Source organism: Musca autumnalis, unplaced genomic scaffold, assembly GCF_047663935.1.
Source record: "Musca autumnalis isolate F117 unplaced genomic scaffold, ASM4766393v1 scaffold_1, whole genome shotgun sequence".
NCBI lineage: Eukaryota > Metazoa > Arthropoda > Insecta > Diptera > Muscidae > Musca > Musca autumnalis.
The window spans coordinates 276453151-276466422 of record NW_027411644.1 but is presented as its reverse complement, the minus strand read 5'-3'; the positions used below and the strand labels follow the sequence as shown (position 1 = coordinate 276466422).

The 13272-nt window shown below is 36.3% G+C and overlaps 1 protein-coding gene across 4 annotated transcripts in view; it reads left to right on the top strand.

Annotated features, from left to right (window-relative positions):
- The window catches only part of RhoGAP100F (Rho GTPase activating protein at 100F), a 137802-nt gene extending 132927 nt beyond the window's left edge, over positions 1-4875 (top strand). For all 4 annotated transcript variants that reach the window (XM_073961248.1, XM_073961249.1, XM_073961247.1 and 1 more), the window contains 2 exons: positions 2489-2612; positions 2683-4875. In XM_073961248.1, coding sequence (XP_073817349.1) covers positions 2489-2612; positions 2683-4493 — 1935 coding nt within the window. In that variant the 3' untranslated portion in view covers positions 4494-4875. The remainder of the gene's footprint in view (positions 1-2488; positions 2613-2682) is intronic.
- The last annotated feature ends 8397 nt before the right edge of the window (positions 4876-13272 follow it).

The following is a 13272-nucleotide window of genomic DNA, read 5'->3' as shown; positions in this document are numbered from 1 at the left end:
TGCCGACCAAGAATATTGGCATCTTTTAACAGTGTGTTAGTAAGGTTGTATGCACGCATGCTGCAAAACAAAAACAAATCAAAACATTTGCTCTCTTTTGTGTGATCTTACGTGTGTGTGAATTGCCGAAAAACTTCGTAACTTCAACAATACCAAAGAAGGGCATTGTTTTAGACCCCAAGTATGTTTGGACGAAATGTGTTTCAGACAATTTGGATTTAATTTAGCCATGTCCGTCCGTCTGTCTGTCTTGCTGGAGCGCACGATAACTCTTGAACGGATCAACCGATTTGGTCCAAAATTTGGCTTTCGTAATACATATTTTGTCCAAACTTAGTTTAAGTTCGAAGATGGGTTATATCGGTCCACTCCGATGCGCACGATAACTCTTGAAAGAATTAACCGATTTGGTCCTTACTTTGCACATCGTGAAATTTCTACCAGACTTAGAAGATGTTCCAATATGGACTCAATCGGTCCACTCCTTCCGGTACCTCCCACACAAAATTTTGGAAAAGTTCAGTAGAATACCTGCTCTCGAATCGCTTTGATTTTTGTTGCAGCAACTTGTATTCATTGCCCCCATCCGACGGTATATGATTCATCAGTGGCAAGACCATACTTCCTGAGAAAATAGCCTGAAAGATACAAAACACCGTGTGCAGTGGTTGGAACGCAAGATACCTCTCGAACGGATCTGCCGATTCGGTCCATTCGGTCCAAAATAATATATTGCGCAAACTTATTTTAAGTTCGAAGATAAGCGATTTCGGCCCACTCCTTCAGGTACTTCGCCCACAAAAGTTTAAAAATGTTCGGAAAAATTGTGCGCTCTTGGTGGGAGTGACCGATTTGGGCAATCCTTTACATATGCTAATATATATACCAGATATAGATCAGGTTTGAATATGGACTATTTTTGTCCACTCCTTCGGGTACCTCCCACACAAAATTTTGGAAAAATTCACTTTAAGACCTGTTCTCGAATCACTTTAGTTTTTGTAGAAGCTGTCTCAATTCGACAGTAAAATTTGTTCAGGAGTATGTCCATATTTCTTGAGAAAACAGCCCGAAGGTTGTAAAAACCTATGACACCATATGTAGTGTCTGGGGAGCTGGAACCGTATACTGCGTTCCTCCACACTTTGGATATTGTAATGTTTCTTCGAATATTAGATGAAATTCGAAGGTGGTACTTATAGGTCCACTCCTTCCGGTACCTACCCCACAAAAGTTCGAAAATATTCGCTAAAATCTTACGCGCGATTTCTCACAGACGTAGCAACCGATTTGGTCCAAACTTTGGATCTTTAAATATTATCGAAACTTAGTTTATGTTCAAATTTTGGCCCTATCTGTCCAATACTTGTGGTACTACCTACACAAATGTTCAACATTTTTGTGTGGTTAAGGGTCTGTTCGACGATCCTTTGGACATTTTTACCGTAGGTTTTCCTAGTGGCCCTGTTTACAGCTATATTATGTTTTTTTGTAGGCTAGTCTGATAAAAAAGCTATATCTATCGACATCCCCGCAAATTGTTGAACTTTAATCCTATCCATACTTTTGTCCGTTCATACGCCCAACATTTTGAAAACCCCCCTGAATACATATTTTTTTTTTTTTTTTTTTTTTTGGAAAAAAAAAAGTATTTCAATCCACACAGGCTGAGGGTATATCTCTGTCTTTTTTACTTGTTATATAAGATTTTGAATGTGTCTTCTATTCATAGACGACACTTTTATGGATAGAAGTTCTTGGATGGAAGATTTTCTAAAGCTCTTCTTTCAATGGCCCTCCGCTAGGTGAAGTTCTTGTTAGGGATCTTCTTCTATAATTTATTACAAATTTCCTCTTAACAGTAAATTCCTCAAAACTTCATTATAAATAGTAAATTTCTGAAAAATACAATAAATACAAAAAATTCAACTTCAGTCATTTGCATGTATCAATCAATCAAAAACAACAACTCCAACCCCGCATTCATTCTTCCATACAACAACATTGTCATACTAATTTGGAAAGTGGATAATTGGCACTACTTGTGATTGGCACCAAATCGATTTGTATTCCATTTTTTTTAACTGAAACTCATTCGTACGTTGCACTTGTTTCTCTATTTGTATATGAAGTTGCTGTTGTTGTCTGTAGTAATGTTCATTAGTAAATTGTTATTGGATATGGTTACTTTATCCCAAAAAAATACCACCACCAACAACAACCTTGTGGCTGTATATTGCAAAAAAAAGATAAATAAAAAATTGGGAAAATTGAAAAAATTTTGAAATTTTTTATACACATTTGTTTTTTTATTTTTATTTAATAATAAATGCACATAAGCTTCAATGAACCACCAAACGATCACTTCCACTTATTCCGCCACAGCCATTATCCTTTAGTTGTATTTCATGCTCCTCTTGGTATTTCGTGATGGCCTCGCAACTAACAATTTTCCACCCTATTCTGTTGTGTTTCAATTTCATTACAGCCCCATCCATTGGTGGACTCAGTGGTCTCGGCAATTCCCGACCCATCGCCACTGCCCATTCCCGGCACACCCTCCCCCGGCAGTAGTTCAGCGTCAACAGCATCGGGATCCGGTTCGGGCAAAAGTAAGTCACATAGCATGAACAACTTAATATCTTAATATCTTCATTCAATCCATTCGAAATTCCCACCCAGGTACGGATACAATAAAACGAGGCATTTCACCGGCTTCTGTTAAACATGTCAGCATTCAAGAGTCCGTCAGTTCGTATTCGCTCAGTCAGAAGAAGTCCGATAGAGATTCACTTGATACACAACAACACAACACTAACAATGGCCACCACCATCACCTTCAGATTAACAGCAACAATAATAACACCAATCAATATTCAACCTCATCACCAACTGGCACATTATCCGGCGGCCCAACTGCTCATGGAGCGGCAATGGCAGCAGGTAGCACCACGCGCAAAGGTGTTGATTTTTACGAACCGCACAAATCTCAGACCAAGAGCGACGATGACAATAATGGTGTGGTGAGCAGCAGCAACAGCAGTGGCGGTATCGGCGGCAAATATGGGGATTCGGCTTATAAACTGCGAAGTGCCTACGCTTCGACGGGTGGTGCTCTGGACCACAAGCCCACTAGCTCCTTGTCCACCGAAGAATATAAGGCAATGCGTAACAAGTCCAGTGCATCTTCATCATCTGCATCCTCACAGGCAACGGTTTTGAGTGCTGGTTCGGCAGGCACTTCGGCAACTACCACCTCCTCGGATGATTCCGATGATTTGGTTTCATATAAATCTTCGGCTTCAACAAATGCCCTATTGGCCCAGTCTCAGGCCATGACAACCACTCAGCTGATGTCCAAGTATTTGAAAAGGGAACCTAGGGTACAATTTACCCCTATTAAATCACCGGACTCACCCTCTCCACCAGGTGGCAGTAGTTTACCACGAGGTACGTATCATTTAACCAATAGCAGCAGAAATATACACAGTGATGTAAGCGGCGGCAGCGGTAGCAGTGCCAACATCAGCTCTGCAGCAAGCAGTAACAGTATTGGTGGTAAATATACGCTGGACAAAAGCGATAGGGCAGCATCTCCTTCAAAGTCATCACTCAAGGAACCAGCAGCAGCATCATCCTCAGCCTCAGCCACTTCACCAGGATCCTCAATTTCAACTGGGCGCCGTCTATTCGATAGCTTGGCCTCCGAATTATCAGATTCAGGAATAAGCCGTTCGAGGACAGCTACATCCACCACCACATCATCATACAATAACGACATTAGACACTCGGTAGCAAGTAGTAGTACTCATATTAGCAATAAGTCAACAACAAGCTCAGAACATCGTTCATTCGGTAGTAGTCTCTTTAGTAGCAGTGGCAGTGGCGGCACTGAGCGTAACAGCAGCAGTACCGCCGGCGCCGCTGGCGTCTATTCGAGCAATGGCTCAAATGGTTCGGCCCACTATGGTACATTGCCCAAACAAAGTATCTCGGGGGCGACTCTATTTAATACATCGGCCTCATCGGCGACATCTGCATCGGCTGGAGGTGCAACTGCACCTGGCACGGCCAGTAGCAGTGGTGTTAGTTCCATGTCTGGCTCAGCCAGTAGTTATGATTTTTATACAAATAATTCCTCCTCGGCATATTCAGGTTCTAGTAGTATGTATGGCACCACATCGCGGCCATATGCCAATGGTGGCGGCGCTTCATCAAATGGGGCTGGTAATTATCACACATTGGGCACTTATCGTGTTCAATATGCTGCCACAAATCCATTTCTAGATGCATTTGATGCTCCTTCTGAAAGTACCGCAACCACCTCCGCTTCAGCTTCGGGAAGTAGAAATGGCAGTGGTAGTGGTGCGGCCAGTAGCAGCAGCAGCAGTAGTAGTGATCATCGTGCATCGGCCATGGCTGCTTTCCATGCAAGTGGTGGTAGTAGTGGTGAAATGAAAAATGGTAGTGATGAATATGATGATTTAAAATAGGTAATGGCAACAACTACAACAACGATGACAAAAAAGACGATGGCATTCTCCAACTGTTCCTTGTCATTTTTTATTACAAAACAACAACAACATCAGAAAAATATTAACATAAATCAATAACATCATCTACCAACATTCAACAATGTAGTAATCAAATCAATTAGTAAATGACGTTCATATACTTCACAAACACACACACAACCAACATTTCATTAAAAAAAAAACATAAAATTGCTCACAGTATTCCATTGAAGAAAATCGGTTGGGGTCGCTTTTAAATGATTTTTTTTTTTAAGAAAGTGACAGAAATGACTCATGTTTGAAACGATATGCAGGATTTACAATGTTTACCCACACTAAAGCTAAGCAAAAAAATTATAAAATGAATATAGAGCACAGCCGACCAAGAAGAGGGCACACAAAATTCTCAATATTTGCAACTTTTGACAGTGTGTTAGTAACGTTGTATGCACGCATGCTGTAAAACAAAAACAAATAAGAACATTTGTGTGCTCTTTCATTGCGTTCGGGTCGTGTGTGTGTGAATTGCCGAAAAACTTCGTAACTTTAACAATATCAAAGCACGACATTGATATAGAGGATAAAGGCTTTGAAAGGCATACTTTTTAAATTTTAATCGGGCTAGTAAGGAAGTGATTGGCTGTACTATAAGGCAGAGATCGGTAAAATGCATACAAAATATACACTTTCGTGAATTTCACCATGTGCCATCCACATAAAAATATGAATCATGTACAACTATTATTCGCCCTAGAAAATGATTCGCAAATACAGCAAGCTGTAACATTCACATGTTTACGAAGTTAGTAGCAAAAACAAAACCTCCACCTTACAGTGCTTCAGCATCGTTTTTCATAGTCAAAATTCTGTAAATTTTGAACGTATAAAAATATGTTCATATTTGTTTTGCTCAACAGGTAACACAATCAGCTTTCCGGTAAATCAAGAACAAGATAAAATTCGGTCCGGTACTTGCAAAAAAAAAAAAAAATTAAAATCAAAGTTCAACTTTTGAGATTTTTTAAATATTTTGCATCAAAATATTTTCAAGCGTCAAAAATAAGCATGGCTTCTTTAATGACGTGTTTCTCTAAGACGATTCGAATTCAACTTCGTTCGAATTAAAATAAAGACAACTCAAATATTTTTCAAAAAACAGAAGTTTGGTAGTTTTTCTGAGCAACATTTAGCAAAGTCGATCAGCTGGTTTTCAATCACCTGTTAATGTTCAGATGTTCAATGTTTATGTGATATTAGGCCTGTCAGGTTACCCACAAATTTGTAACAATTTGTACCAATTGTTGTTGGAAGTCGTATGTTAATACACAAAGTCAGCGAAAGATAGCGATTCGAGAGATACATTTTGACAGTTTTTTTATTTAGAGTTTGCAAATTCTTGCTGGACAAATTTCTTCTAGCAAACACTTGCAACTCTTCTTCTTCCTGAAAACAATCAATCATCTGCAATCAATAGCAAGCCTAATTGCATTGTTTTTGTGAACAAAACTGCAAAGTGGAAAAAATCCTTTTTTGGATTATTTTATTTTTATTTTTAATTGTTCTGTTTCGGCAAGTCAGTTGATTGATAGCTGGTTTTGCCGGGAAGGCGTCTGTTTACTTTTTGTAATTTATTTGTAAAAGAGAATAAAAATGCCTTACTCTCTGAGAAAGTTCTTGCTCGACAATTCTTGCTGGGAAAGTAACCAGACAGATCTATTTGTTGAAAAATACTGCAAATAATGCGATTCAGCTATATTTATTGATTATTTTATTTTATTACATTCAGCTATATTTATTGATTATTTTATTTTATTACATCTAACTACATATTTCATATTTATTTTACTTGAAATTGAAGATGTGTTTTACTGCTTTAGTTTTTCTGATTTAGTTTTTCTTTCATACATTGGTGCCAATGTTTTTATTTTGGTAATCGACCGTTTTTACTTTTCTCTCTTTTTCCGTACAATTTTTCTTACTCTCTGAAAACATGTTACTTAGTAACTCTTACTGAAAAAGTAAAAAGACACACCTATTATCTCTGTATTTGTTTTTGTATGTTAACATGCAAATCCGATCAAAAATATTTACGGGCTTTTGTACTGCTGCGAGATTGTGCGAATGCATAGACTATTCGCACTAGCAATAGCTTTGTTCCTTTACGTTAAAGTTTCTTAAAGTATTTCCAGTTTTACTATTTTTAGCTCGGAAAGCGTTCCTAAACGCCAAAAATGAGGAAAACTTAAAGCAAAATTTAAGAGAGAACATACCAAAATAGCTTTCTCTTTAAAACAACTTTATGCTCAATAAATTTCGTATTGTAAAAAGTTGAAAATCTGTCACTGATTTGACATTTATTTGACAATTAAGGCAAAAGAAAACAAGGCGCACTGTCAAAGCAAAATAAAGAGAAGCAGCGAAATAAGAAAATTAAACCAGGGACGTAATAAATAAAAAATAGTGACATTTATTTTGTTTATTTGTTGTTACTATTTTAAGCAGAAATTTTTGTTTTTTGACATTGCAATTGGCCAGGTTTTTCGTAAAATTGGCCACTGTGCATTGCTGCCAGAAATACTATTTTTTCCGTTCCTTTATAGTCCGGTCAAAATAGACATTGAAATAGCAAAAACTCCCACAAAGCTGAATTTTGGTGGAGAGCTAGGGTTTGCCATTAGAAGCAATGTCCTAAAAGTCCCCATCGATCCCATGTGTGCAAAAAAAATTATTCGGGGTCAAAGGTCAAATTTTAAGGGTTTTTAGGTTTTCGGATTTATTTTTTGAAAACCATTGATCTAATCAAAAAGTGACTAAAGTAAATATTGTAGACAGAAAAATTATCTACAAGTTTGACCCTTATAATTTTTTTCTTAGAAGGAACCATTCTTGAGATATAGCTGTTCTAAAAAACACATGATTTTTATGCACTTATAAGGGAAATGTGCACATATTCAGACGAACCGGCTAAAATAAGCGAAGTAATCGGGTCTGTCCCCCCAAAAAATATATATTTTCTTGAAGAGCGAAATTATAGCTATCTTCTAAAAAAAATTCCAACAAAATCGGAGTGTGTTTAGAAGAGTTATTCAATGTTAGAGTCATTTTATGCAAAAATAGCCCATTTAACCCACATGTAAATCGAAAGCCCAACGGGAACGACCCCAACGAAAACTCTCCGATTTTTTTCACGTTTTGTCCGAAGGTAGGGTTTGTTGCGCTGATTACAGAAATGTATAATTTTCAACGGTTGCGGATCCGGTTCGCCGGTTATTAGACCCGAAGAGCCAAATTTAAAAACCGGGTTAGACCCGGTTCTACTGAACCGATTACTGCAAACTGGATATCGTTTGAAAGCTTACGGAAGTATCTAACATATAGTGTCGTTACTTTAACCGGTTCGCCTCATAATGTACTTACGCGGCTAATTTTTTATTTGACCTTTAGATCGCGATATCTCGAAAATGGCAAGTCTTTTTTAAGAATAATAAAGACCAATCTTGTAGACAATTATTGAATGTACAACTTTTACTTTAGCGAGCTTTTGCTTAGTATTACCGTTTTTGAAAAAAATTAAAAAAACTGAATAATGACTCCAAAAATGACCTTTGACCCCGAATAACTTGTTTTGCACACATGGGATCGATGGGGACTTTTAGGACGTTGCTTCTAATGACCAACCCTAGCTCTCCACAAAAATTCAGCTTTGTGGGAATTTTTGCTATTTCCCCCTTATACGCATGTCTATTTTGACCGGACTATTACCTTTGTGCAAAACTTGTTACGTGAGAGCAGTTATCTCTTTTGATACTTTTACTATTACAAAAAGTAAATTGAAAAAGCTAATAAGTGTTGTTACTGCCATTGCAATGGCCAATGCATGGACAAACTCTCATTAAAGAAGAAACAAAGCAAACAACAGCATTAAACAGTAGCTCTGTTCCTTTACGTGCCTGAGGTTACCATTTCTTACCATTTTTAACCTGCAAAGCGTTTCTTTACTTCAACAAGCATACAATTTATATGAGACCAGTTCACCACTTTTACCATTTTTTGCCACTGTTACCATTTTTTAAAGTAAAGGAACAGACCAAGTGATGTCAATAGCAAGTAATAGGTGTGTACGATAACTTTCCCAGCAATAATTACTCAGTCAGTTCCAGCAACCGCTCTCAGCGAATTTTACTCTCTCAAGCAAGAAAAATTGCAGAAAGTTATCGAACAGCATTTTGCAAAAACTTGCAAGAAAGTCAGCTGTTTCCGAAAATGTGTGAAATTTATTTTTGTTTCTTTTCATATTTTAAACCAAACGGAACAAAAAAATATATTTTAAAATTGCAGTTTACTTATTTTATGCTTTAATCCTATCCACAACGCTTTAGAATCTAAAAAATATGCAATTTTTAAATTTTCTTGGTCAAAAATATTAACATTTCGAGTTGTTTACACTGAACAGGTGATTAAAAGTCAGCTGATCAGACTTGCAAATTTTTGCTGGAAAAATTTTCCCAGCAAAAATTTGCAAGTTCTCAGTCACAAAACTCTCCAAACTCGCTCTCTTTTGCTGGATAATTTTGTTGTTGAACAGGATTCAGTAAAAATTTGTACGAATTTGTACAAATTATTGGGTTATCGTACACACCTAATGTAAAAGCAACAAAGACGCGAATATGCATTAAAAGTGAATGACGTTTTGCGGATCTCTGCAATAAGGTCTGTATGGCAAGGGAACCATAAATACATTATGCTCAGAGATGGTTCAAATGACTTTTTTTAAACATTTTGGTGAATTAAACTGGAATACCGAATTTTGGATGCCTTCTGATAAAAACATATTTAAAAAATGATTTTTTGTTTGAAATTTGTACAAAACTACTTTCAAGTCGCTTGGAAAATGTGGTCAAGACATTAAAAAAACTTGCTTCGGGATTTTAACTATATCGAAAAATTTTTGTGAGAAGGTTTTCTACTCTCTGAGAAGTTGAACTGCAGGCCCACAATTTTCCACAGATGCAGATTTATTTTGTGCAAAATTTAAGCAAGAAATTTAGGCGCTGTGCGACGTTGTGGCTGGTGGACCCGATCTTCGAGTATTGATCTGCTTTTCTTGGAACTTTCTTGGGTAATTTTATTTTAAAGAATTATTCTTAGAAAGTTAATATGTTCTAGAAACTTATTTACTGAGATCTTAGATAAATTTTTGCAGTTTATTGTTTTTTTGAATTTTGAACGGTTTGATATCCAAAGAACAAACCCCGAGAAAAAATTATAGAAGACATTTTGACCTTAAAAATGCAGATGGATTTTATTTGTTCACAAGTTATGTTCTTTATGGTAAGAGCTAAAACTTTGCTTCAGAGAGTAAAACAAAATTCTTAACCGTATATAGATATCAAGGCCTGAAATTTTTGGCGCCCAGACAAGTGTCTTTTTTTGGTTTTCTATCACGCTGCGATGTGGGAAATAGTATTTTTTGTGTCGTTTGAGGCATCTTCCTCGTCGTTATTACAAAAGGCATTTGTATATATTTATGTTACCACTTTTCCTTTTTCTTTTTAATGGGGCTGTGTGAGTGTAGTGAAGAGACTACCCTGTAGGAAATGTCAATAGTGAATCTATACTGACTTACTACTGACATTGTGAACAGTACTACTGACAAAGTGTAGACAACTAATGTAATTTCCTATAGACATTTTGTATGAACGTGTCATTCGAAAGTCAGTACTGACATTGGAACTAGTATGTCAGTAGTAAGTCAGTAGTTCCTGAGGAACCATGTGTTGACATTGGAGGTATTGAGTCAGTAGAGACATTGGAGGTAGTGAGTCAATAGTTCATAAAGGTAAAGGTCATATGGAGACATTGGTAGCAGACTTTCCTTACTAAGTTTTTTGGCTTATATGAACTTTTTATAGATTAAAAAGCTATATGGTACGTTTAATATGGCGACGATCTTACACTTTTGTTTAAATAGTATATTTTATTAACGAAAAATACATATTATTGAAAATGCTAAAAAATTAAAAATTGCGTATAACGGGTTTTAAAAAAGGGCTAAGTCCAAGATTCCATATAAGTTCAAAATAAAGCCAATGTTTTCGAGGCTGGCTAAACATTTGAATATTTAAATAACATCAAAGTCGTTTTCATTGTCAGAAATATCATCGCCTTTTATTTTCTTGGCCGAAAGACTTGGTGCGACGTGTCTGCTTGAAATATTTCTTCTTCTACTGCACTTAACCTTTTATCATGCGATTCGCTGAATGTTGATATAACATCTAGGAATTGAAAAGAATAAACATGTATAAAAAAAAAAACAAAATGTCCTTAAATTTGCTTACCTATTACAGCTGTATAAACAGTGGACATTGTAACTCTTTATTATGTCGTCTTCAAATATGTATATTGGGTTCAGCATTTCCAGCTCCACAATCCACAATCTTCTCTAAAGATTCCACAAAATGTATAAAATGTCAGCCGCCTCAGAATTTGTATTTTCATAATTGTCCATTTTTTCACTTGTCTTTTATAATTTCTTTTGGTCATACTTGTTATTAAAAGCTGAATCACACGTTAAATTCACGATATTTTATTGATTTTTCACAAAACACTTTTTTCACGAAGCGCCAAAATTATTTTACACCAAACAATCTTTAGGCTATCAGCTGTTAAAATAATCAATGCTTCTTCTTATTAAGATAAAGGTATCAATAGTTGACAACATGTTGACAAAGTGTTGACTTTGTCACCATAATAGTAGACAAAGTGTTGACATGTCGACACATGTCCCCTTGCTTCCTACAGGGTATTGTTTAATGTTTCACTCTTCGTAAAATGTTCGTACTTCTTTCTGAGTGTTTAACATCTCTATAAGTTCATATTCGGGTTGAAGGGTAGAGTCAATACTTTGCCATTGAGATTATTCTTTTCCGCTTAACTCATTGAGGAGCATAGGGCCTTGAGAGTTTTCTGAAGCACTGTATAAACATGAAGTGCTTCCTCTCAGATACGTGGAGCTTGCCGCAGTTGCTGGAGGATTTGACATATGCCTGTGACCTGGAAGATTCAAATTTATTTTGTTTATTTCTTTCATATTGTGATGGCTAAATACGTCAGGATTTCTTCTTTGCTTGTGACCACAAGAAAAGTCTTAGAGAACTTGGCATTCAAACGATGTCTAAGATATGATAAGCGAAGTACATACATACATGACATTCACATGGGAGTCAAGATATATAGCTGAAAAATGCCCAATTGATGTTTGTTGTTCCACAAATCGATCTTACCAATGATTAACGTTCAGTGTCTTCTCTTTTTCAGTTTTGATATTAAATTAGCCTAGACAATATTGTTTGGCATGGACCATGACCACCATCAAGAATGGGTTTCATAAAAAATCTCAATTAGAGTGGCACTTGACACTCGAAAGGAGTAATCGATTTGGCCTTCACTTTGCACATTGTAATATTTCTTTCGAACTTACATCAAGTTCGAAGATGGACCATGTGGGTATATTCCTTTTGGTACCTACTAAAAAAAAACAAAACTTGTTGCTTATGTTTATTTAAGGGTTCTTATACAGTAGATAATATTAGCATTCCTAATAATGGGAGAAGTCCAAATGCCCTGAGGTCCGAAAGCTGTAAATTTTGAACACCGGAACGTGTTTTTCAAAGCTCGTATCGGGATAGACTGACTATAACGCTTAAATATCGTTAAAAACAATTCTGTAATCTTTTTCACAGTGTGCAGCAAGTGGCTCTTGTGGCATTTACCGGAGATAGCGAGATTAGAAATTTCGAAAAAAAATCGAAAATCTAACAATAACGTTTTGTATGGATAAAACACGCATTGGTTTTGACATTTAAGAACCGTTTCTAAAGATTACATATGTTCCAGAAAGTTGGTTGTTTGGATGAATTTTTAACAGTTTGATATTTATGTGCCAAAACCCGAGAAAAAAAAAACTATAAAAGCAATTTGACCTTCACGATTTTGAATTTGAACTTATTGGAATTTATGTGTTCACAATTTTTGTTCTTTAAGACAAGAAATACAACTTTGCCTCCAAGAGTAAACAAAATTCTTAGTTTTTTAGATGATATGAACTTGACAAAATTATCCCTTTTGGCATCATGGCGTCAAATCACGCTGCGGTGTCAGAATATAGTTAATTTTTTCGTGTGGCACAGTATAATATATCTTCGGTCTGTGAAATATTCAGGTATACTCCTACTCACGTATCCCCGATACAAATCATAATTTTCTCCAAAGTACTATTTTAGGACTCTGTTTTGATTATTTAGAAATGTTCAAACTGAGATTAAATTTGGTGATATGCTCCTTAACACAATTACAAAAAATAGTTCAGGAATCTTTTTAAAATTCCTGCAACAAGTGGCCCCTGTGACACTTTTTTCCTTGAAGAGTATCACAATTTCCGAAATTTTGAAAAAAAAAAAAATTGTTTGGCCACCTACGCCAACCTTCATTCGCATCATATAAATCTGAGATTTTCTAATTTCATTGAAGGGTTGGTATACGCCTAATAAATTTTTTTATATATGTCAAGCCCTGAATATAATCCAACCATAACCAAAATCAAATGGCTCCTACCTCTCTGGGACTCCCACTAACATCCAACATTTCTTGATAATACCATCAAATTTGCAATGGACAGACAGAGGGAGATGCAAAGCCATATCGACTCAGTTCGTCGAGACATTCATTTTGGTACATAACAGGGCGGGTCCATGACCAT